The sequence below is a fragment of the Microcaecilia unicolor genome, chromosome 5, assembly GCF_901765095.1.
Source record: "Microcaecilia unicolor chromosome 5, aMicUni1.1, whole genome shotgun sequence".
Lineage (NCBI taxonomy): Eukaryota > Metazoa > Chordata > Amphibia > Gymnophiona > Siphonopidae > Microcaecilia > Microcaecilia unicolor.
The window spans coordinates 205375736-205400744 of record NC_044035.1 but is presented as its reverse complement, the minus strand read 5'-3'; the positions used below and the strand labels follow the sequence as shown (position 1 = coordinate 205400744).

Here is a 25009-nt window from a genome sequence, read left to right as displayed (position 1 = left end):
TGGGACCAGGATGCTGGCGTCGGCATTTAAAAAGGAGATAGAGCAGCTTTTAAACTAGAAATGGGGGGAAGGCCGACAGTCGCTCAAAAGCGCATGGTTCGGGAAAAGGTATCTTGCAAAGATACCTCACAAACAGGGAAGATAGGTTTTCTGGATAGTGAGGTTGCACAACAGACCGTGGTAGACCAGGTGCCCTTAAACTCACTATACGCAGGCTGCAAAGAGCAAATACTGAAAAACTTCAAACAGCCCAGAACACTGCAGCCAGACTCATCTTCGGGAAACCAAAATACGAAAGTGCGAAACCACTACGAGAGAAGCTACACTGGCTCCCACTCAAGGAACGCATCACTTTCAAAGTATGCACACTAGTCCACAAAATCATTAATGGTGAAGCCTCAGCCTACATGTCCGACTTAATAGACCTACCACCCAGAAATGCCAAAAGATCGTCCAGAACTTTCCTTAACCTCCACTTCCCAATTTGCAAAGGCATAAAATACAAAGTGATGCACGCATCAACCTTTTCCTATATGAGCACGCAAATCTGGCACAAACTACCACGAAACCTAAGAACGACCTATGAACTAACCAACTTCCGCAAACTACTAAAGACTCATCTCTTTGAAAAGATCTATCAAAAGGATCAAAACACATGAAGTCCACACACACTGTTGACAACGCATCAACACATTCTCCTAGCACACCTATCCCCATAATTCTAACACAACACATTCTCCTAGTATACCTATCCCCATAATTCTTACACACCCAACCTTTTTTCTCATCACTATTGTTCTTTCCCCCTTATCGATACCTGGACATTGTTTTAACTCAACTCCTCATAATTGTAACCATAATCATGTAATAACTTATTGTACTACCATCGTTACAATGTATTGTATTTTAACTCAACTCCTCATAATATAACCATAATCATGTAATAACTTATTGTACTACCATCGTTACAATGTATTGTAAGCCACACTGAGCCCGCAAATAGGTGGGAAAATGTGGGATACAAAAGCAATAAATAAAATAAATAAATAAATAAAATAAATACAACTAAAGATCAGACAAAAGATGTCAAATCAATAGTGTCAGGTACTAAGCATCATGCAAATAAGAACAACAAACATACTCTGAAATGTCTATATGCAAATGCTAGGAGTCTAAGAAATAAGATGGGAGAGTTGGAATATATTGCACTAAACGAAAAATTGGATATAATAGGCATTACTGAGACCTGGTGGAAGGAGGATAACCAGTGGGACACTGTCATACCGGGGTACAAAGTATATCGTAGTGATAGGGTGGACCGGACTGGTGGAGGGGTAGCATTGTATATTAATGAGAGCCTTGACTCAGATAGATTACAAATTCAGCAGGATACAAATCACACCTTTGAATCATTGTGGGTTGAAATTCCATGTATAAAAGGGAAAAAAACGGTGATAGGAGTGTACTACCGTCCGCCTCGCCAGGATGAGCAGGTAGACACAGAAATGAGAAAAGAAATCAGAGACGTGAACAAAATGGGCAATGTGATAATAATGGGTGACTTCAATTATCCAAATATAGACTGGGTAAATGTAACATCGGGACACGCTACAGAGGTACAATTCCTTGATGAAATCAAGGACAGCTTTATGGAGCAACTGGTGCAGGAGCCGACGAGAGAAGGAAAAATTCTAGACTTGGTCCTTAGTGGAGCGCATGATCTGGTGAGGGACGTTATGGTACTGGGGCCGCTTGATAACAGTGACCATAATATGATCAGTTTTGATATCGACCTTGAAGTAACTGTACACAGAAAGTCAAATACGTTAGCGTTTAACTTTAAAAAAGGAGACTATGATAAAATGAGAAGAACGGTAAAAAAAAAAAAACTTAGGGGGGCACCTGAGAGAGTAAAAACTGTACAACAGGAGTGGACGCTGTTCAAAAATACTATCCTGGACGCCCAGGCCATACATATTCCGCGAATTAGAAAAGAAAGACGGAACTCCAAAAGACAGCCGGCCTCGTTGAAAAGTGAGGTGAAGGAAGCTAATAGGGCTAAAAGAAACGCCTTCAGAAAATGGAAGAAGGAACCGTCTGAAAATAACAAGAAGCAGCATAAGGAGTGTCAAAGCAAACGCAAGGCGCAGATAAAGAAGGCCAAGAGGGATTACGAAAAAAAGATAGCATTAGAGGCAAAAAAACATAGTAAAAATTTTTTCGGTATATTAAAAGCAGGAAGCCGGCAAAAGAATCGGTTGGGCCGCTGGATGACCGAGGGGTAAAAGGGGCAATCAAGGAAGAGAGACTGAATGAATTCTTTGCTTCAGTCTTCACCGAGGAAGATTTGGGTGGGATATCGGTGTCGGAAATGGTATTTCAAGCGGACGAGTCGGAGAAACTTACTGACTTCACGGTAAACCTGGAGGACGTAATGGGGCACTTCGGCAAACTGAAGAGTAGCAAATCTCCTGGACCGGATGGTATTCATCCTAGAGTACTGATAGAACTGAAAAATGAGCTTGCGGAGCTACTGCTAGTGATATGCAACTTATCCTTAAAATCGAGCGTGGTACCGGAAGATTGGAGGGTGGCCAATGTAACGCCCATTTTTTAAAAAGGCTCCAGGGGAGATCTGGGAAATTATAGACCGGTGAGTCTGACGTCGGTGCCAGGGAAAATGATAGAGGCTATTATTAAAAACAAAATTACAGAGCACATCCAAGGACATGGATTACTGAGACCGAGTCAGCACGGCTTTTGTGTGGGGAAATCTTGCCTGACCAATTTACTTCAATTCTTTGAAGGAGTAAACAAACATGTGGACAAAGGGGAGCCGGTTGATATTGTGTATCTGGATTTTCAAAAGGCGTTTGACAAGGTACCTCATGAAAGGCTACAGAGGAAATTGGAGGGTCATGGGATAGGAGGAAATGTCCTATTGTGGATTAAAAACTGGTTGAAGGATAGGAAACAGAGAGTGGGGTTAAATGGGCAGTATTCACAATGGAGAAGGGTAGTTAGTGGGGTTCCTCAGGGGTCTGTGCTAGGACCGCTGCTTTTTAATATATTTATAAATGATTTAGAGATGGGAGTAACTAGCGAGGTAATTAAATTTGCTGATGACACAAAGTTATTCAAAGTCGTTAACTTGCGACAGGATTGTGAAAAATTACAAGAGGACCTTACGAGACTGGGAGACTGGGCGGCTAAGTGGCAGATGACACTTAATGTGAGCAAGTGCAAGGTGATGCATGTGGGAAAAAAGAACCGGAATTATAGCTACGTCATGCAAGGTTCCACGTTAGGAGTTACGGACCAAGAAAGGGATCTGGGTGTCGTCGTCGATAACACACTGAAACCTTCTGCTCAGTGTCCTGCTGCGGCTAGGAAAGCGAATAGAATGTTGGGTATTATTAGGAAAGGTATGGAAAACAGGTGTGAGGATGTTATAATGCCGTTGTATCGCTCCATGGTGCGACCGCACCTTGAGTATTGTGTTCAATTCTGGTCGCCGCATCTCAAGAAAGATATAGTACTATTGGAAAAGGTGCAGTGAAGGGCGACTAAAATGATAGCGGGGATGGGACGACTTCCCTATGAAGAAAGACTAAAGAGGCTAGGGCTATTCAGCTTGGAGAAGAGACGGCCGAGGGGAGACATGATAGAGGTAAATAAAATAATGAGTGGAGTGGAACAGGTGGATGTGAAGCGTCTGTTCACGCTTTCCAAAAATACTAGGACTAGGGGGCATGCGATTAAACTACAGTGTAGTAAATTTAAAACAAATCGGAGAAAATATTTCTTCACCCAACGTGTAATTAAACTCTGGAATTCATTACCGGAAAATGTGGTGAAGGCGGTTAGCTTAGCAGAGTTTAAAAAGGGGTTGGACGGTTTCCTAAAGGACAAGTCCATAAACCGCTACTAAACGGACTTGGAAAAATCCAAAATCCCAGGAATAACATGTATAGAATGTTTGTACGTTTGGGAAGCTTGCCAGGTGCCCTTGGCCTGGATTGGCCGCTGCCGTAGACAAGATGCTGGGCTCGATGGACCCTTGGTCTTTTCCCAGTATGGCATTACTTATGTACTTATGAGGGACTTTATCAAACGCTTTCTGAAAATTTAGATACACAATATCAACCGGCTCACCTTTGTCCACGTTTGTTTACTCCTTCAAAGAAATGCAGCAGATTGGTGAGGCAAGACTTCCCTTCACTAAATTCATGTTGACGTGGAGGGGCATAATCGAACGCAAACGCCCATGTGTAAGAACATCCATCTCCGAGAACGGGTCCGTGAAGGGGTGGGCTGAATCGTATTTTCGAAAAAGATGGACGTTTATCTTTAGTTTTGCAAATATGGTTTGTGCCAGGCAAATGCATTGGATGTGGGCGTTTTTGAGATGTGGGCGTTTGAGCTGGGCGTTTTTCAGCGATAATCAAAACCGAAGCGTCCCAGCTCAAAAACGACCAAATCCAAGGCTTTGGGTTGTGGGAGGGGCCAGGATTCATAGTGCACTGGTCCCCCTCACATGCCAGGACACCAACCGGGCACCCTAAGGGGCACTTTTAAAAAATAGGAAAAAAACATTAAATTACCTCCCAGGTGCATAGCTCCTTTACCTTGGGTGCTGAGACCCCCAAATCCCCCCCCCCCCAAACCCACTCCCCACAACTCTACACCATTACCATAGCACTTAATGGTGAAGGGGGGCACCTACATGTTGGTACAGTGGGTTTGGGGGGGGGGGGGGTTAGAGGGCTCCCATTTACCACCACAAGTGGTACAGGTAGTGGGGGATGGGCCTGGGTCTGCCTGCCTGAAGTGCACTGCATTACCCACTAAAAGTGCTCCAGGGACAGGACTTGTTGCTGCTGTATAACCTTGGCACAGCAGTTCACACCGTAAGATTAATCTCGCTGAAAACGTCCTTTATTTCAATAACCGCGTTTACTCACAGTTAACTGCAGATCAGAGGTTGTGCCCCACTTGCAACGAGTCTCCCTGGTACTAAGATTAGCAGTAGCTCAGAGCTGGCAGAATGCTGTACAATGCCCTCTTTCAGCAACATTCAAGGTAAGAACTAAGTTCTGTAACGTGGCTAACACACGAAAGGGATCTAAAACGGACTTACAAAAATAGCCACTACCTTGTGGACTACCGGAAACAAAACAGGGCACACTCTGACCCAGTAAGCAGAGGGGAAAGCACCATGGGAGAAGAGCCTACCAACTACCAACACAAGCTAGTGAAATCACAGAGCCCAATACCCTACACCCACCACAATGCAATGCTGATGTGACCCTGCAGTGCACCCGAGAGCCACATCTGACCAAGGGAAAGGCTGTGAGAGGATCGAACACATTCTGCTGTCATGGAGGTGGGGTACGGAATTTGAGAATGGCACAGAGGCTGGGAAATAAGGTTTTTGCAAATGGGTTTTTTTTGGTGGGAGGGGGTTAGTGACCACTGGGGGAGTCAGGGGAGGTGATTCCCGATTCCCTCCGGTGGTCATCTGGTCATTTAGGGCACTTTTTTGAGACCTGTTCGTGAGAAAAAAGGGTCCAAAAAAAGTGTCCTAAATTCTCGCTAACAACGCCTTTTTTTTCCATTATCGGCCGAGCGCGCCCATCTCTGCTTGGCCAATAACCACGCCCCAGTCCCGCCTTCACCACGCCTCCGACATGCCCCCGTCAACTTTATTCGTTCCCGCGACGGAGTGCAGTTGAAGACGACCAAAATTGGCTTTCGATTATACTGATTTGGCCGCCCACGGGAAACGGACGCCCATCTCCCGAACATGGGCGTTTTTCTCCTTTCAAAAATAAGCAGGTTTTGTCCCATTAGTCCATGCATTTGAATATGTTCTGTAATTTTGTTCTTGATAATAGTCTCTACCATTTTGCCCGGCACCAACGTCAGACTCACTGGTCTATAATTTACCGGGTCTCCTCTGGAACCTTTTTTAAAAATCGGCGTTACACTAGCCACCCTCCAATCTTCCGGTACCACGCTTGATTTTAAGGATAAATTACAAATCAATAACAGTAGCTCTGCAAGCTCATTTTTTACTTCCATCAGTACCCTGGGGTGAATACCATCCGGTCCAGGAGATTTGCTTCTCTTCAGTTTGCAGAACTGCTCCATTAAGTCTTCCAGGCTTACAGATATTTCATTGTTTTTCAGATTCTTCAGCTTCGAATACCCTGACCGGCACCGGAATCCCACCCAAATATTCCTCTGTGAAGACCGAAGGAAAGAACTCATTTAGTTTTTCTGCTATTTCATTGTCTTCCTACTCCATGTGCTGCTTCCCAGAACTGTGCTGAGGCCTTCCCATCTCTCCTCCTCACAGACGTGTATCAGCTACTCGGCAACACCCTGGCATGGAAGGCACTGCAAACAGAGAAGCACCAACCATGCTCCCTCTGAGGGGCCATGCTCTGTGCAGTTCCACCAGTATTTTCTTCTGTGACTCAAAATACTCCCAGCATTGCATTACAGTTTTCCTATCCTCAGGAATTCAGTCAGTCTACTGGCAGCCTTCCTCTAAGTTTGTTGTTGAGTTTAAGTTTGTTGTTGTTGATGTTTTTAGCTGCTCTCTCTTGCCCCTGGGTACAGGCACTCAAGGACCCCCTCTCAGAAGTAGGAGAAGGGCCGAGGATCCAATATCAAGGATTCCCATGCTCCAGAAAGAAACCTTGTAGCAGGGGAGAGGAGGGCGAAGAGATGTGTACCACAAGGTTTGTCACCCCCTATATGGTTCAGCCAAACCTTGCCTTTCTAAAAATTTCTTTTATTCCTAAGGGAGTTCTCCCAGCTCCCGAGAACTAATTAATGTAGGAGTGTAAACTACAGCATCATTAGCTGTGCAAGTGTGTGTTCTATACCAACACTGTAAAAGTTCTGATTTAAAATACCAGTAGTTTTACAGCACACTGACTTGAGAAATTTGCAATGCTATTATGGCTAAACCTTGTTTTGGTTTTTTTTTCTTGTCTTATAATATAGATTTTTATATATAATGAGAAGATTGTGAATGGGAATCTGCAACCAAATCTCATAGATCTTTGTGTTTCTGTAGCTAAAAAACTCGATGATAAGGTATAAGCAATAACACAAGCAGAAACATAGGGCATGTCAAAACTCAGTGGTGGCACAAGAGAATTACTGTACCCTTCAGTAGATGAAAAATGTGCCCTTAAATACAACTATAGATCAGACAAAAGATGGCAAATCAATAGTGTCAAGTACTAAGCATCATGCAAATAGGAACAAACAAACATGCTCTGAAATGTCTATATGCAAATGCTAGGAGTCTAAGAAATAAGCCTCTACACATTAATTGATTTGTTTGCTTTATTTTTGTCTATTAGATTGTAAGCTATCTGAGCAGGGACTGTCTTTCTTCTATGTTTGTGCAGCGCTGCGTATGCTTTGTAGCGCTATATAAGTGCTAAATAGTAGTAGTAACTGCCTCAGTAAAGGAAGCAGTTCCTAAGATCCATCATGCTGGATCCAGACTGCACAGACTAGCTCACCTATCATCTGCTGAAGACTAAGAATTACTGGCTGATTGTAGACTACACAGGACCATATTTATAGGGTAAGGATATTGAGCCAATGTTTCTCAGTCTCCATCTGGAGAGCAAGAGTGTTAATACCCATGTGTCTGGAGTGGTCTAGAGGGATGATGTAGTGTGTGTGTGTGGGGGGGGGGGGTGTTTTAGCATGTGGCTGTATGTTGATAGTGGTGTGGTTGTGCGCAATGGTATACAGGTGGTGGAGAAGTAAGTGTATGTGATAAGGATATGTATGGCAGGGATATGGGGCATAAGTGTGTATGTTTATAAGGGTGTGCATGTAAAAAGGGTCTGAGGTATGACTTAGGGCTATGACTGTGGGTGTAGGAGGGAGTGACTGTGGCTCTGGGATTGTGGCTGAGGTAGGTATGCATATGCATAGGTTGTCTGGGTTAGGATGGGTCGAATAAGCAGTGTATTTTTCCTTAGTGTAGGACACAGAGAAGGAGGGATATGTACCTTCAAGTTGTTGGGGAGGGAGGGTGTTGAATGTGGGATATGTTATTTGTTATGGGGAGTGAGCAGTGAGAGCACTGAGCACATGGTACCTATGCCCCAAATCTCCTGAAAGGTATCCCCGAGCTCACAAAAGCCATCTCAATATAACAGCTCTTGAAAAGAGAGCAGAGAAGAAGTTGCTGGAGTTCTGCTGCAGTGTCTGTACTGCTGTGGGAAGTGACAGTACAGCATTATGCGATGGACCACTACCCTAATGAAATGAACGAAACATGGCCATGTCGGCAGATGGTCTGAGTTGTATCAGTGACTAACAATATTTAAAAGTTAAATACTTTAACTGTTTCTTAAGAAAAGTTACATAAAAGTTATATGAGAAACTGAGCAGCAAATTACTGAAAAAACTGGACCAATGAGGAATGGGCAGCAATGCATTTTGGAAACATAGTTCTGAGGTTCCGAAAAAATGTTTTGTGATTATATTTTGTTACTAAGTGATTAAGCATATTGGAACTGGTGACAGACAATACATATTTAGATGCTGGGATTTTGTTTGATTTAAAGAATTATCTATGTAGGCACAACCAGCTTCTTGAAAATGCACTGAAGGAACTTCTTGTCTGCTACACTCACAATATGTGAAAGTTTCATGCAGGAAGTGTTGACTGCAATTTTTTAAAATGTTTTTTAACAAGCTCAGTGTACCAGTACAGAGTAGCTCTGGGCACAGCTGTCTCTAGTGCTGGGGACATGGTCATGTGAGAAAGTATCAGTGGGGACTGCCAAGCCCTACCTGCTGAAGACTCAGTAAAGCCAATCCTGTAGTATGGCTGAAGACTGGACAGCTGAAGACACAAGAGCACTGCCAGCTTAAGACAGACTTTCAAGCCTCTCCCCAGTCTGCTATACCACTAGGAGGCCTAGGTGAGAGAAATCAAGGGGTGAGTGATGAGGGGGGGGGGGGGGGGTTTGCATGGAGTTGGTGTGATTCTTTTTTGTTTGTGGGTAGGGGGAGAACAGAGATGGCTGGGTGACTGGAGAGTTTATGGAAATGAATGTAGGGGAGAAGAGCAGGGAGGGAGAGTGTGTGGAGGATGATCAGGGAGGGAAGCATGGGAGTTCAGTGAGAAAGATGACAATTAGGGGCGAGGGAAAGGAAGTCACTGAAACAGCAAGTGGGGGGAATATAAAAGGGGTAGGGAAGAAGAGTGTGGGATTACAGCAGAGACAATTGGGTCAAGTGGAATTGAGAGTAAAATGAAGATACATACCTGTAGCAGGTATTCTCCGAGGACAGCAGGCTGAATATTCTCACTGATGGGTCGTCATCCGCGACGGCCCAGGAGACCAGCAACCTTTGCAAAATAAAAAAACAAAGAGTCTTCTGGAACACTGCGTCACGCGGGCAGAAAGCACCACGCATGCGCGAACGGCTTCCCGCCCACGACGCGAGCATGCCCTACTCAGCTGATTAAAACGCAAATTAGAGAACTGGAACTGCAAAGGGCAGGAGGGAGGGTTTGTGCTTGGACTGAGCCTGAACTGGCTATTTCAGAAGCAGGAGTGTACCTACGCCTATTATAGGAATAGGGAGCTCTCCTCCTCCCTCCAAAAAACCTCCTGGATGAGGAGGTGGTAGCAGAAGACGCCCGGCGGGAGAGAGAATCCATAGTATCATGGTGCTTTTTGATCTGGTCGACCATGTCCTCTACCTTCTGTCCAAAAAGAACAAGGAACATCCGCAATTCGCTGCTGGGTCTTATGATCCAGGTCAGAGACACGCAGCCATGAGAGTCTGCGCATCACTATCCCCTGAGCAGTTACTCGGGATGCTACATCAAAAGTGTCGTAAGTCCCCCTGGCCAGGAATTTGCAACACGCTTTCTGCTGCCTGACCACATGGTGAAAAGTTTCGGCGAGCTCCAGAGGAAGTGCTTCAACCAAACTAGACAGTTGCCTCACCGAGTTCTGCAAGTGGATGCTCTTGTAGAGCTGGGAAGTTTGGATCTTGGCAGCGAGCATAGCAGCCTTGTCATGTCTGTGTCCGTGACCACACTCAGACTTACCTTATTCCTGGGGGTAAGCTTCCTAGCTGGCTCCTGTTTCTTCTGTCTATCCTTTCTGAGCTAGCTCTGGCTCTCTGTGCTGGCTGCATCCAGCAGCATGACACTAATTGCTTCACTATACTGCACCTGTGGGTGTTGCCTGGGTTAGCTCTCTCTCTCTCTCTCTCTCTCTCTCTCTCTCTTCCAGCATGACTCTAATTGCTTCACTACACTACATCTGGGTGTGGGATGCTGTGTTTCACTGTGCTTCCTGCCTGCTCCTTGGTTTGTGCCTGAACAGCCTCCGTAGTTACTTAGAGATTGCTGCAGCTGCGCCTCTGGTGTTGAAGGGCTTTAAGCACTTAGAGACTGCAGCCTTTGCATCGTCTAAGGTCCCTGGTATGTTAGAGTGCTCTGTGCACTGCTACATTGTCCAGTTCAGTGTGAGTTCTAGCTTGTTACTAGTAGCTTGGGCATAGCTTTGCTTGTTAGCCTGTGTACAGCTTTACTAGTTCTCCTGTGTTTGCTTAGTGTGAGTTTCTAGCATGTGACTAGTTAGCTTGGGCACAGCTTTGCTTGTTAGCTTGTGTACAGCTTTCCTAGTTCTCCTATGTTTTGCTTAGTGTGAGTTTCTAGCTTGTGACTGGTTAGCTTGGGCATAGCTTGTGTACAGCTTTGCTAGTCTTCTTGTGTTTTGCTTTCTGGTTTTCCCGTGCGTGTTTTCCTTTGCTTCTGGAGCTTCAGCCCTAGTCTTCCTGTCTGCTGCCAGTACTCCATGCTACTGGAGCTCCAGCCATAGTCTTGCTCCTTGACCTGACCATTTCCTGAATCTGACTACTCTCTGCCCGCTGTCTGACCTGACTACTGCCTGAACCCGGATATTCTCTGCCTGCAGTCAGACCTGACTATTGCCGGAACCCGGACATTCCCTGCCTGTCTGCCTTGCTTTCGCCTAGGTGCCTGGGGCACTTCTGTATCCTGAGTCCTGTTGTTCCTGCTTGCTAGTTCCAGTTCCGGTTTTCCGGTAAGCCCGGCCGGCTGCCCGAACCTGAGGGCTCAACCCTCGGGGAACGGTGGCTAAGCGTAGGTGAAGCCTAGATCCAGTGTGTTCCTGTCCAGCGGGTTCCAGTCCCGTGGGTTCCAGTCCAGTGAGCTCCGCTCCAGTGTGTTCCAGTCCAGTGGGCTCCACTCCAGTGTGTTCCAGGCTAGTGGGTTCCAGTTCAGTGCGCACCCATCCGGTGTGATCCAGTCCTGTGTATTCCTGTGCAGAACTCCAGTCCGGGGTTCCAGTCCAGTCTTGCCTCGTCTCTACCTTGAAGGTGACCTTGCCTGCCACTGCCGCTCCACGGTAGTGGTCCAAGGACTCACAAACCCACTGCTCCCGGGGAAGAAGCCTGACAGAATGCCAAGGTCCTCGAGAACGCGACAAGCCTGATAAGTTCTCCTTCCAAAAGACACTCTGCCTGGGGGCACTGAGGCATAGTCTCTAGTACTCTTGGCTCTTCTAAGAGCAGAGTCCACCACCATGGAATCGTGAGGAAGTTGGGCCTTCACCATCATAGACTCTCCATGGACTCTGTACTGGGACTCAGATTTTTTGAGGACCACTGGGTTAGAAAGAGGGCACGACCAATTTCGCATAAGTACTTCCCTGAGAGTATTATGCAAGGGGGCCATCGCAACCTCACCAGGCAGAGAAGGATAATCCAAGACCTCAAGCAGCCTTTGACAGTTGACTATTTATCGATCACTTGGCAAAATAACAGGATACACTGTTTTATGCTGCTTATGCTGGTTTTTTTGTAAAGAAAATTCCTTTTATCCTTGTCCTGATATGCAATGTGCATCCGTTCTTATTTAAGAAAGATACAGACTAGTCCCTGACGCAGCCCTATTGTTGGGCGAAACACGGCCTGTGTCGGGCAATTGTCTTACATACGGTATCTTCAATAAAGTTTTTTGGATGTTATACTGATCTGCTAGTTTGTTCTCCACGTTGGATTTTGCAGATCGTCTGCCTTGTTGTTTTCTAATGTCCTTAGACATTTCCTGTACAAAAGATGAGAAAGAAAGACTCTCAGGTGGTGACATTCTAATTTCAATTGGCGGAGTAGGATCAGAGGGAACCCCACATGACTCTTCCTCCGAAAAGTATCTGGGGTCTTCCTCCTCTTCCCACGAGCGCTCCTCATCGGTATTGGACAAGAGCTCTCTAAGAGCAGCCCGAACCCGAGCCTGTCTCTACGTCGAGGATCGACGACCTCATGGGGAGTGTCGAGAAGTCGACCCCTGTCCGGACTCCGGCAAAGCTTCCTCCACCGACGTTGAGGGGGAATCGACCCGGGTGGCAGCCGACGCCGATACCGCAAGCGGTACCGAGGACGGGGACGTCACCACAGGTGATGGCCCAGATGCCACCTCCGCAGTCAGTACAGAAGGGGCAAGCACCCTCGACACCGAGGCAGACTGGCTAAGCAACCCTTCCAAAAGCTCTGGAAGAAGGGCCCTGATGCGCTCGTCGAGAGCTTCCATTAAAAAAGGTTGGGGGGCCGGTGCAGGAGTCAGTGCCAGAATCTGAGGGGGTTCGAGAGCCAGTACCAGGCTTCCAGATGACCGACGCATCGGCACTTCTTGTATGGAGGGTGAGTGGTCCTCCTGGCACTGATGCTTCTCGGGTTCCGAATCCCTTGGCTCCCCGGAGTTCTCGGTACCGTGCATGGAAGGAGATCGATGACGGTGCTTCTTCGCCTTCACTCGACGCCCATCATTGAGACTCCTCGGTACCGAAGAGGACGACGTAGAATCCTCACGTCTCCTCGGGGTTGGGTCCAACGAAGGTCGGTCCTGGGGGGCCTGCATAACAGTAGGCCTCATGAGAGGTGGAGACCTGCTCGATGCCTCCCTCGACGTCGATGCAGAAGCCGCCAACCTCGGTACCGATGTCGATGCCAACGTCGAAGGGCCGGATCAATCAGAAAAAAAAGATTCTCACGTTGAGCCTCCCGAGCCACTTTGGTTCGTTTTTTCCTCAAAAGACACAGCTTACAGGCAGCTGGTAGATGGTCAGGCCCAAGGCACTGAAGACACCACGCGTGGGGGTCGGTACCCGAGATGGTCCGGTTGCACCAAGTACAATGCTTGAAGCCACTGGGTGTCCTCGATGACATGGAGGGGAAAAACGGCGGCTGCGAAATTAAAAGGTTCGATGATGACAAATAAAAAGGCACAAAAAAAAGGAGAAAAATACCCCGACCGAGCAGCCTAACAGCGGCCGCGACGAAAGAAAACTTAAAAGGGGAAGAAGAAGCTAAAGAAATACGTGGAAAATTACTACTTTTTTTTTTAAGTAACAAAACCTTAGTAAATTAAATAAGGAAAAGTGATAAAAATGAAGCGTTAAACGCTGAACCGGGTCTCATGAGCCGAGAAAAGAACACAGTTAAGAAATACGTGTCTTCAGATCGCGGAGCAAAACAACTGAGTAGGGCACGCTCGCGTCGCGGGCGGGAAGCCGATCACGCATGTGCGGTGCGTTCGGCCCGTGCGACACAGCATTCCAGAAGATTCTTTGTTTTTTGCTTTGCAATGGTTGCCGGTCTCCTGGGCTGTCGTGGACGAAGACCCATCAGTGAGAATATTTAGCCTGCTTGTCCTCGGAGAAAGAATATCTCTAACAACCCTCCACATACATATCCACCACCTCCTGCACACCTTTCAACCCCCCTCCCCCAATCTCTGTCATACACACCCTACATCTCACAGCTCTTCACATGCACAGCCATGAGAACCTGCAAGGTCAGAGTAAATCCGCTCTTGAAGTTGCCATGAAAATTAACAGAGTGCAAGGGTGGTATTCTTCTATTTTTGTAATCTAAAGAACATTAAAAAATTACATTGGTTATTTATTTTTGCCTAACGAGGTGCCATTATATAGCTATTTCATGCTACTGCTGCCACCATTGAACACCACTCCCCCTTAAACCTGCTGTCACCACTGTACTGTCACAGAAGGGCTGCTGAGTGCCAGAGAGAGAAAGATAAATGCAAAAGGCTACAGGAGGTAAGAGAAGGGACTACAGAAATCTTTTTGTTGTTGCCTGGTTCAAGGGGGAGATGTTATGTTGGGGCTGCAGAGCCCCTGTTTTTGTAAGGGCAGGTGGTGTTATATTTAGGTCCACTGATTCTCCAACACTGTCCTTGTAGGGGTAGGGGTATTATGCTGGAGCTGCCAATCTTCCTGCTGTTGATCCTGTGCAACAGGAGTTTCTGCTTCTTAGGTAGTAAACAAAAGTCGGTCTACCAGTTCATTTTATTCTTGTCCTTGTATTATTGTGAAGTCCTGTGACTATTAGGGATATGCAAACATTTTTGCTACAATGGTAAAAGGTGACAAACAGCAGCATATTCGGTTAGTTTGCATCCAACTAACTAAATGCATGAGACAGCGGTTATCCAAAAATCACCAGTCATCCTGTACTTTTTAATCAACGGTATATGTGTGTGCAGCCCAAACACAGAGGAAGTATGTTTATTCTTTTTCAGACATGTTTCTAAAAAGAAAGCACTGTTGTTGATGGTCTGTCTACAAATGTGAAACAAATAGATGCTAAGGGCTAAAAATGAATTTGTGTGGGAGGTGCAGCGAGTCCCTGGCCTTCCCGATGTGTACCTGATATGACCTGCAAGAAAAATTCTTCCCGATAGGAGTTATTTACAAATAGCTATTCGATATTGTGATAAACACAGTGTCTGCCCTTACTTGAGAAGGCCGCCAGAGGGCGCTCTCCCACTGAAAACCAGGAAAATGCCCATTCTGGTCCCTAGGGGGAGCTCCAGGGATCTAGCTGAGTGTTGACTTGCATGGGCCAGTAGAGGGAGCTCCAGAGAGATAGCTGGGGGGAGGGAGAAGAGACTTCTAAGCCCAGATCTTTCTGGAACCAGAGGGGCGAGGTCTCAAGAGGTTGGGAGGTTTATTGGACACCTCATAAATAGCTTCCTCTCAGTAGAGGAGGGAGTTTTGCCCAAAGGAGAAGAGATGGGAACCTGGAGACCTGAAGCCTGGACTGTGTGTCCCAAGTACTGAGGAGGGTGGATTGTGTGTCCCAGGACTGTGTCCCCCAAGTACTGAGGAGGATGGATTGTGGGTTCCAGGACTGTGTGTCCCAAGTACTGAGAAGCAGGCTGAAAATCCTGGGGTAAGAAGTCGCCAAAGTACTGAGGTTGAAACTGTGAAGTGTTTAAAATGAACAAACAGCCATGGGGTGGAGGATAGGACCGTAAGGTTAATGAGAGTAAAGAAGGTCCTATCCAGGGGTGGTGGCTGTTATACCCTGAGACCAAGATGTCCCACTGTAAATGGGCTCAGGGAGTGAATTGGTAGTAAATGAATAATAGTTGGAAAGAAAGGTTCCCACAAGACAGAAGCATAGCTCTAATAAATGGAATTTACATGTACTCAGCTAATTTGCATATTTCTGAAAGCAGAGGAATCCATGCTATCTTCCAGAGAAGGGTGAGCCGGGGGCCCCACCAGAAGAACTGGTAAGGGGGCGTTTACCAGGAGATACAGCGGGGAGGCAGGTCCAGGACTGGGGGTTAATGATGAGGTTACCCTGAGGGAAAGAGGAGGCCCAAACATAGAGGCCTGAGTCACCGGAGTCATAGAGAAGTCTAGCTTCAAGGTGGTTCCCTGAAGCAAAGGGCTGGTGAGACCAGGCAGGAGCCACTAGAGGGCCGCTGCACACCTGAGAGCACCCCTGCGGGCTTACAATATGCACTGGGGATTTGGTCAGGGGTTACGGATCCCCGCTACAAGCTCTGGGAACAGAAAGGCTTTGCACTTTGGGTCAGATATGGGAAGAGGGGGAACTTCTTTCCTTTCCAGAATTACAGGACAAATATGGGGTATTTGAAAAATCAGAAGTTTCATTATTAGCAACTTTGGGACTTTATCCTTGGTAGGGATAAAGGAAAGCTTGGGTTGGAGGAAACAAAAAGCCTTAAAGGAGTGAGAGCATAGAGGTTGTCTTACCTACCTCCATAAAGCACTTTTATTTTATGATAACCCTATTATGTATTACATTAATAGGAACATGATTATCTCCTTGGAGCCTAGGCAATGGGAAATTGTTTTTAAATATTTGTTTCTATAGCCAGTAGTCTAGTGGAGAATGGCTATAAACTACTTTATGGCTGGTATTCTACTCCATAGCAACTGTTTAAGATGTTCAAATATGGTACGGGGCACTGTGGGGCTCCTGGTGACATGCATCATTATATGGTGGTCCTACTCTGCTGGTCCAGTCATTTTGGACAGTTACTCTTCAACTTCTACCCCACCAGAACAGAACATTGCTTGTTGCATGTTTAAACATGTAGGCATAAGGCCGGACTACCATAAACTTGCTTCCTCTCTCATTACAGCCAGAAAGATTTTATTGACAACATATCTGAAAAAGGCTGGCCTATTCACCATGGACATGGTACTCTGTAAGATGGACCATATTCATCAGATGACTAAACTAACTGCAATTAAAAATGGCACTCTGATCCATTTTCACAAGCTTTGGCAAACTCTGGCAGTGCTTAGGGTTGCTTATTCTTCTTAATCTCTATTTTCAGTCCTTTTGCTGAATTTATCCCGTTCTGCTGCAACTTGCCACTAGAGTTATTAACCCTCACTTCATTTGGAGGGGGAGGGAGAGGGAGGGATGTCTTCTTACAATGTCTTTAGGCTTTGATGATTATCTGCTGCTATTGAAAGCATGTAGGGTTAAGGCTGATCTTTATATGCCCTCCCTCACCAGGGAACCTATCAGTTCTTTATTCTAGATTCACCTGAAGAGTTCAAATGAAATGGAAATAAAGCACATACATAAAATATACGTACATATACTAGTAAGAAAGGCCCGTTTCCGAAGAGCATGAAACGGGCGCTAGCAAGGTTTTCCTTCCTGTCATCTTAGTTGCAGCTTTCTTCCTCAACCGCCCCTACCATCCAGGCACAAGTTGTTTGGGTCGTTCGGTCGCCTGTGACAGGTTTGGGTTTTTTGCTGTTGGCGATTCTGCACGGCTTGTGCCTTCCCCGGGGCCGCCGTCGACGTCATTGCGTTGTGTGACTGCATTCCCCGCCCCGGCGTTCAGGAAGGCTTTTTTTGTTGTTGTTGCCGATTGTCCAAGACTTGTGCCTTCCCCTCCCCCATCGACAAAAAGGATATCTCCGAGCCTCACACTTGCTTCATAGTACGTTGAGGGTGAGAATTAGAAGATGTGGGCAGGGGAACATCTCGTTTCCTGGAATGGGCTCCGCCCTCCTCGTGATGACGTTATGAGGGGAGGGTGGGGCACAGGACGCCTGACACTTCCGTTTTTGAGCTATGGGCAAAACGGATATCTCTGGAGCCTCACACTTCCGGACTGGAGCGGTTTGGAGGCTTCATATAGAACGTTGGGGTCGCGAATTATGTCCGGAAGGGGCGTGGCTGAGGGCGGGTCTATGAGTGTCAGTGAGTGGTGCATGAGTGAGAGTGAGTGAGCTGAGAGCCTAGCCTTCAGTGTTTCCCTCCCACAGAGTGAGCTTCAGAATGTTTCCAGGTGAGAATTATTATTATAGATATATAAAATAAAAGCAAAGGCCAATGTGGCGCGAACTCCTGAGTCTCTTGAACCGCAGAGATTCTACAGAGCTGGCTCAGAGACATACTTCAGCCCTCTTCTTTTTATTGGTAAGCAATCAATACCATATCATCATTAGATTCAGGAACCAATCACATGTTATCAGCATCATATGGAAAACATTACTCATTAATCATTACCTTTCTTATGAAAGTTCAGCAGAATTATGGAAAATTGTTGTAATATCAGAATATGTCAGCAGTTGTTCACCCAGCATATTAGTAACAATCTGACCTATATTTTATCTTTCTAATTCAGTGTCAAATGTCTGGTCAGGATCTTAAGTCACTTAATGCTGACAAATCTATGATTTCCCAAAAGCAAGCTATAATTAAATTTACTGATCAGGGACACGGTTCCGTGTTATTATTCTGCTAGCTTCAGCTGTTGATTTAAAAATATGTTATGTCTAGCATCTATCTCAAGTTAGTTCAACATTAGCTCAATGTTCAGTAAATTATCATCATTTTAGTGGCTGTAAGCAGAATCATCTAGCTGAAAGCTTTTTGTCTCCCCTGATTTTATTGTTACATTAAATTCCTGGACAGCTCTTCATAATCATTTTCAACCCAGATCCAGGGGTCTCTATTCTCAGACAGATTTTCCAGACCATCAGACTCCCCCTCCTCTGACCCCATAAGGGGTCATAAATCATATTTAAACAGTGGAATTCTGCTGGAAGTCAGTTGGGGAGGAGTCCTCTTTTAGGATTTTCCAGACCATCAGTATGACACTTTTCAATAAAAGGTTTAAATAAGAAAAAAAATATTTATTTCTACTAAGGACTACATAAAACCGATGGTCCCAACCAAAGTTTGGAAGGAAATTAGAGACATGAGAAATCGGACTACTAATAATTTCCTAGAGGCCTTGTCCAACCCCTATGTGGATGAAAAGATGATGACAGGATCAGAACAGGTTGATATCTGGAATGCATGCTTAGCAATGGCATTAGAAAAAATGGACCCTCTAAAGAAGGTCCTATTTATTTCTTATTACATTTGTATCCCGCGCTTTCCCACACATTGCAGGCTCAATGCGGCTTACATAGTAAATTACAATCACAAAGTCTTTACAATCACATAGTTTTTAAACGGATTACTATGAACTATAGTAAATGTATTGAGAGTGGGGTTTTGAGGAATAAGTGAATTGAGCGAGTCAGGGCAAACAAGGTAGGAAAAGAAAAGGGGAGGGGATTGGAAGGGGTGAAGAGATAGAGGATGGAGAGGAAAGATAAAGGGCAAAGGATGGGTGGGAAGATAAAGAAGAAGAGATTGGAAAATATAGTCAAGGTGTAAAAAAAAAAAACATGGACCGAAGTTAGGAGGAAGAGTTTAAAGTTAAGTAGGGTCAGGCAGGTAGGATGTCTTGAAGAGATAGGTCTTGAGCATTTTCCTAAAGGACAGATGGTCATTGATTGTTCGGATGGATCTTGGCAAAGCATTCCAAAGCTGGCTACCCAAGAGGGGGAAACTGGATGCATAGAAGGTCTTATATTTAATACTTTTGCAGTTGGGATGGGTACGAGACGACGATGATCTATTTCTGGCTGGGAGGTCAATAAGGTTGTTCATGTAATTGGAAGATTCTCCAAATATAATCCTATGAATCATAGTACAGATTTTAAAATTTATTCTCTCTCTGATGGGGAGCCAATGAAGCCTCTCTCTAAGAGGTGATGCACTGTTGAATCTTGACTTGCCAAAGATTAGTCTGGCTGCCATGTTTTGGGTAGTCTGAAGCCTCTTGAGGATTATGGTCTTGCATCCTAGGAAAACACTGTTGCAGTAGTCTGCGTGTTTAAGTACTGTTGATTGAACTAAATTCCGGAAGGTGTTAAAGGGAAGATAAGATCTTAATCTTTTCATAATCCACATCATGCTAAACATTTTTTAGTGACGGATTTAGCAGGGTTTTCAAATGATAAATGTTTATCAATTATTACTCCAAGAATTTTCAGGCTATCCTATGTTCTATGCATAAACATTCCCCATGGTACTCTCCATAACTATGGGTACTTAAGCATCAAGGACACCAAGTTGAAAGAAAGTGGCACAAATCTCACCTAGATAGATGAAGACAGGCTCAACTGTAAGAAACACATGGCCTTAACAGTCAAAAAAACAATATTTCTCTCAACACCGTGAACAAGCTGCAGATTCAACCAAGCAACTATTTAAAATAGTAAACAGCCTACTACAAACCCAACAGAACCAGACTTCCCAGTCACAAATAACCAGCAATGATTTTGCCACATACTTTTCCAACAAAATTAAAGGTCTCCATCAGGACCTACAGACAGTCCCCATCAAAGCTCCCACCAGCTAATGAGGAGAACATTCCCTCTCCCCTACCACGCACAGCTATCTGGGACACATTCAACCAGGTCACAGAGGAAGCTCTTGAAAAAATCCTGTAAGGTCTATAAGCCTGCAACCTATCCTCTTGACCCCTGCCCGGCAAAGATAGCACAACGAGCGAGAATAGGCCTCAGTGAAGGGGCCACTAAAATGTTCCTCCTCTCTTGTGGAAGAGCAGCTGCCAACAACACTAAAAAGAGCTGTGGTGTGCCTTCTACTGAAAAAGAGCTCCCTCAACCAGGATAAATTTGAAAACTACAGTGACTGGATAATTGAAAGTAATTGGCTAGACCCTTGTCAATCTTGCTTCAGAACTGGGTACGAAACAGAAAGGAGGTTCTTGTTTCCCTTCTTGATGATCTGCACAGAAACTGTGACAGGGGATCTGCCTCGATCTGATGGATTTTTCAGCAGCTTTTGACACTGTGGATCATATTATGCTTTCAAGGCTGGCAGAAAAAGGTATCAGTGACATTTACATGGTTCAAATCCTATGTTTCAGACAAACAACAATCAGTTCTGTTTAACAGCAGCACATCATTACCTTAGGCACTGAAATGTGGGGTGCCACAGTGATCCATACTATTTCCCATTTTATTACTATCTACCTCGAGCCTATGGATGAGCTGCTTCAGCTGATGTACCTAACACTGGTCAAACCAAATAAAAAGTTTGCATCACCTCCAATTCAGAATGATGCAGCACGACCGATAGAAAGGGTGCCACAGTGATCCATACTATCTCCTATTTTATTACTATCTATCTCGAGCCTATGGCTAAGCTGCTTCAGCTGAGTACCTAACTCTGGTCAAACCAAAAAAGGTTTATATCATCTCCAATTCAGAATGATGCAGCGTGACCGATAGAAGGCTGCAAGCGGCATGACCACATCACACCCTTCCTGCAAAAACTACAATGGCTACCAGTACCTTACAGGGTTAAATTTAAAACTCTATGCTTGATTTTCAAGGTCCTCAGACAAAATGGGCCAGAGTACGTAAAGAATAAGTTAGCCCCTCATCAAAATAAATTGTATGATGTGATACCTGCCAGCGAGTCTTCTCAGGATTAGTCCCCACGAGCTGGAATTTACTGCTCGACACGATATGTCTAACTCGAGACTACCTCTGACTTCAGGAAGCAAGTGACAGCCTTGCTCTTCTCCCAAACCTTTAATACATAAGGTGACTATACATCACTCTGTACCTGGACTAACTTGGTACACAGGGCCACCAAGAGACAAAGCTAGGCCCAGGGCAAACCCTATCTCTGTCCCCCTCCCCCAGTAGCGAATGAGAGAGTGCCCTGCCAGCTATAGGTCCTTCTTCCTGCATGTCCCGCCTCCTGTGAAATAACTTCCTATTTCCGAATAAGCAGGACGTGGCAGGAAGGAGGACCTGTGGCCGCCAGGCCCAGGGAATCTTGCCCCCCCCCCCCCCCCTCAGTGGCCCTGTTGCCACACACACTAACTTTAGACCACTTCCTATCCTGTTTAATTGTACAAAGAAGTTGTCAAGTTTAGCCACCCATCTATTTATCCCACCTGACTCTGTACCATCCACATTATCCCCATCTACTACTAATTATTTCTATAGCACTACTAGATGCACAAAGCGCTGTACAAATTATATGCAGGTACTTTCTCTGCCCCTAGAGGACTCACAATCTAAGGTTTTGGGGGTTTTTTTACCTGTATCTGCATTTGGCCCCTCAGCTATATGGTAAGCTGTATTGTAGAAAATCATTAGCATCATATCTACGTTATTTGAATGTTCGAATAATGCATGCTTATTAGATGTTTGATTAGTATTATGCTGACGTATTATATCTTATTTGAATTTCAGTGTTGTTAAATGTGTATATTTTTGATACTGTATCATGGTAGCCTTATTATTAGATTTTAATTTGCTGTTCTCAAGTTTAGCTCATTTATTGTATTTATGTTATAGTTGGTCATTTTTATTATTGTTATGCTGTTAACAAAACTAAGTTTTATGTTAAACTGTACCTGTTGTACACTGCCTTGGGTGAATCTCTTCATAAAGGCAGTTAATCCCAATAAATTCTAAAATGTTACATAGTTGCATAAAAGGACACAGTAAAATAAAATAATTTGCTTGGTATCACAGACAAACAGTTCTGGATTCCCTCACTAAAGTCGGATGGACAAAAGCACTATGTCAATTGCAGCACTATAAAACATGCAAGTATTTTTGTTTTCCTCTAAGGTAATACAATATACCTGAAGTCCTGGGATAGGAGCAGGGAGCCGTATGTTAAGGAAACTGTGCACAAGCTGATAAGTTCCAGGTACTCCCCCCAGCTGTGCCTGGTGTAGATTTCCAAAGACAGTCACCAATGTATAATTCTTGTAACTGTAAGACATTTAAATGACAAAAGAATCAAAGGGGGTGGGGGGTACATCTACATTGCTTAAAAAAAAAAAAAAAAACCCAGTAATCCTGAGATCTTTGTCAATTTATATTTATTTGACAATCTTTGTCATTTTATATTCACTTGATATTAATTGGTATCTTCTTTCATTTTAAGAAAGAGAAAAACTAAACTTTAAAAAAAAATGTGTATGGGTGGAAGATCAATTATTCAAAGTGTCACCAACGTTTCAAAGTAAATCCTTTTCAAAAAGGACTAAACGATTCATTTTCATAAGTACATTGCAACACATTTTTTTAGGCAGAAGAGAGACCTCAGATGCGCTTAAAAGGACATATCCATGCATTTGTGCATTGGAAAAACTTCTCTATCATCAGTCTTAAAAACTCCCAATTCTTCCTTCGTGCTCATCAATTTAAATACACTTTTGTACAAACTCAAACTAACATCTGATATGCATGCATACTTCATACGAATATACATATATGTATATATATATAGTCAGAGTACATTGACCTTTCTGTTAACTGTTATTGTCATTGGTACTAAATTTACAATATGTTATAAAATCAATAAAAAACTGATTGAACGAAAAAAAAAAAAAACTTAGTACTCATTAATTTATATATAGTTTTTCACAGACTTAATGATAATACTGTCAGGATTGCTGGACATACTTAAATTAATATGAAACCAGCTTGACATACTTAGATTAATATTAAACCAGCTTCTGACTTCTAATAACTACTCCTCCCTCAGGAATCACTGAGGATAGCAAATGGACCAAATGTTGCCCAGCTGGCTGATAGCCCTGTTGTTTCTCAATTAATCCTGATTAGCATACCTATGTCCTCTCTGGGCATCTGGGAGCAGTGCTCATGGTGAGAACAAAAGAAAGTCAGACAGATAGGCTCCAGAACTAGGGACTTCAAAGAGGAGAACCTGTGAAAATGGTCACCTTCCTAACTTCAGAACGTAAACTGGAGTTTGTAAAGGAAAGAGCTGAAATCAAAGGCTGGGAAGAAAAGAAGTTATTTGAGATATATAAAGCAGAGAGCATAGGGCTCTGCTCGCCCTTCTCTCTCTTTCTTTCTCTCTTCACACATATACCTCTTCAGCCCTAGAGGCTTCCCTCTTTCGCTGCACCCAGCCCCCCCCCCCCCCCCCCCCCCAATTCTTACCTTTCTCTAATTGATTCTCATCTAAACACACACACCGATACAGCATTGTAATACTTGTATTAAGTGCTGTGAGCCTAGACTGTATAACATTTTTGGAAGCCCAGATGAATTGTACTTCACAAGGTTAAAAAGGTTAAAAAAAAAAAAAAAAAAAAGAGAGAGAGAGAGAGGAGTAAACATCTGCCAGCATGGGTAAATAGTACTGTGTTTGAGGAGGGAGAGCCTGAGAAGAGTAGCTCCCTGAATTTCAGTCTCACACTGGCTGGCAGGCAGAGGAGTAACGGAAAAGCAGGAGTTAAGTCCAAGACCCAAGACCCTGCTGTATTAGCACTGCCTGCTGAGCATGCGTCTTCCTGAAAAGGCAGTCCATCTCCATGGCACAGCAAGGGAGAGTCAGAGAAGAATTTGTATCTGAATCACAAGTCTGTGCTAATTAGACAGGAAGAGAAGCAATGGAGGAGGAGTCGAGTTTGGGACTCTGCTGTGTTTTGGTGAGGTCACCTGCTAAGCCTTCATCTCCCTCAAAGGCCACGAAAGAAGGGAAATGGCCAAAGGAGCATGTCTGGTCACTTGGTTCCGAAGTAATCACTAGACAATGTTATGACGATAGGGAAGAGGAAAGAAACTGAAGGGTTCCTCAACTGGTGGTGTGATAGGACCTATGAACAATTATGTATAAAGCTCTCTCAAGTATGCCTGCACTTGGAATAGTTTGTGTCATTGCAGAGCCCTCCTCAAACTCCAAGGGCTGTTTTAAGGCCCATTTTTAGAACAAATCCACCTCCTCTGGATCAAATATCAAGTTTCAAGTTTACTTAGGTATTTGATATACCGCTGTAAGGTGAAGGCCTTCAAAGCTGTGTACAATTACAATAAAAAAATTATGAGTACAGGATTGCCCCATGCAAATTTTGCTCGTTATGGCCGTTTGATTGTTTTTACAAAAAAAATCAAAATATCGTCATCTGTATCACTCAAACATAAATAACAGTCCAGTTCATTAATAGGCTTCAAAGTAGAAAATGACATGGGGACAAAGTTTGTCCCCATCCCCATGGTCTCTGTCCCCATCCCCGCCCGCCCTGTCTCTATGTGGGATCTGTCTCTGCAGGCTCTGTTCCTGTCCACATCCCTGTGGTTGTTTGTAAGACAAAGTGGGATGTTTGACCACGGAAACCAAAGACTGGAGAGATGAACTTTTCTAGAAACAAACATTTATTTGATAAAAAGACTCGACACAAACGCTGTGTTTCGGCTGCTAGGCCTGCATCAGGAGTCTCACTGAACGGAGAGCATCTGATGCGCTG

At 44.6% G+C, this 25009-nt stretch overlaps 1 protein-coding gene across 4 annotated transcripts in view; it reads right to left on the bottom strand.

The window, feature by feature from the left end:
• NUP93 (nucleoporin 93) overlaps positions 1–25009 on the bottom strand; it is a 1074191-nt gene that overhangs the window by 552376 nt on the left and 496806 nt on the right. For all 4 annotated transcript variants that reach the window (XM_030203719.1, XM_030203720.1, XM_030203721.1 and 1 more), the window contains one exon: positions 22370–22502. In XM_030203719.1, coding sequence (XP_030059579.1) covers positions 22370–22502 — 133 coding nt within the window. The remainder of the gene's footprint in view (positions 1–22369; positions 22503–25009) is intronic.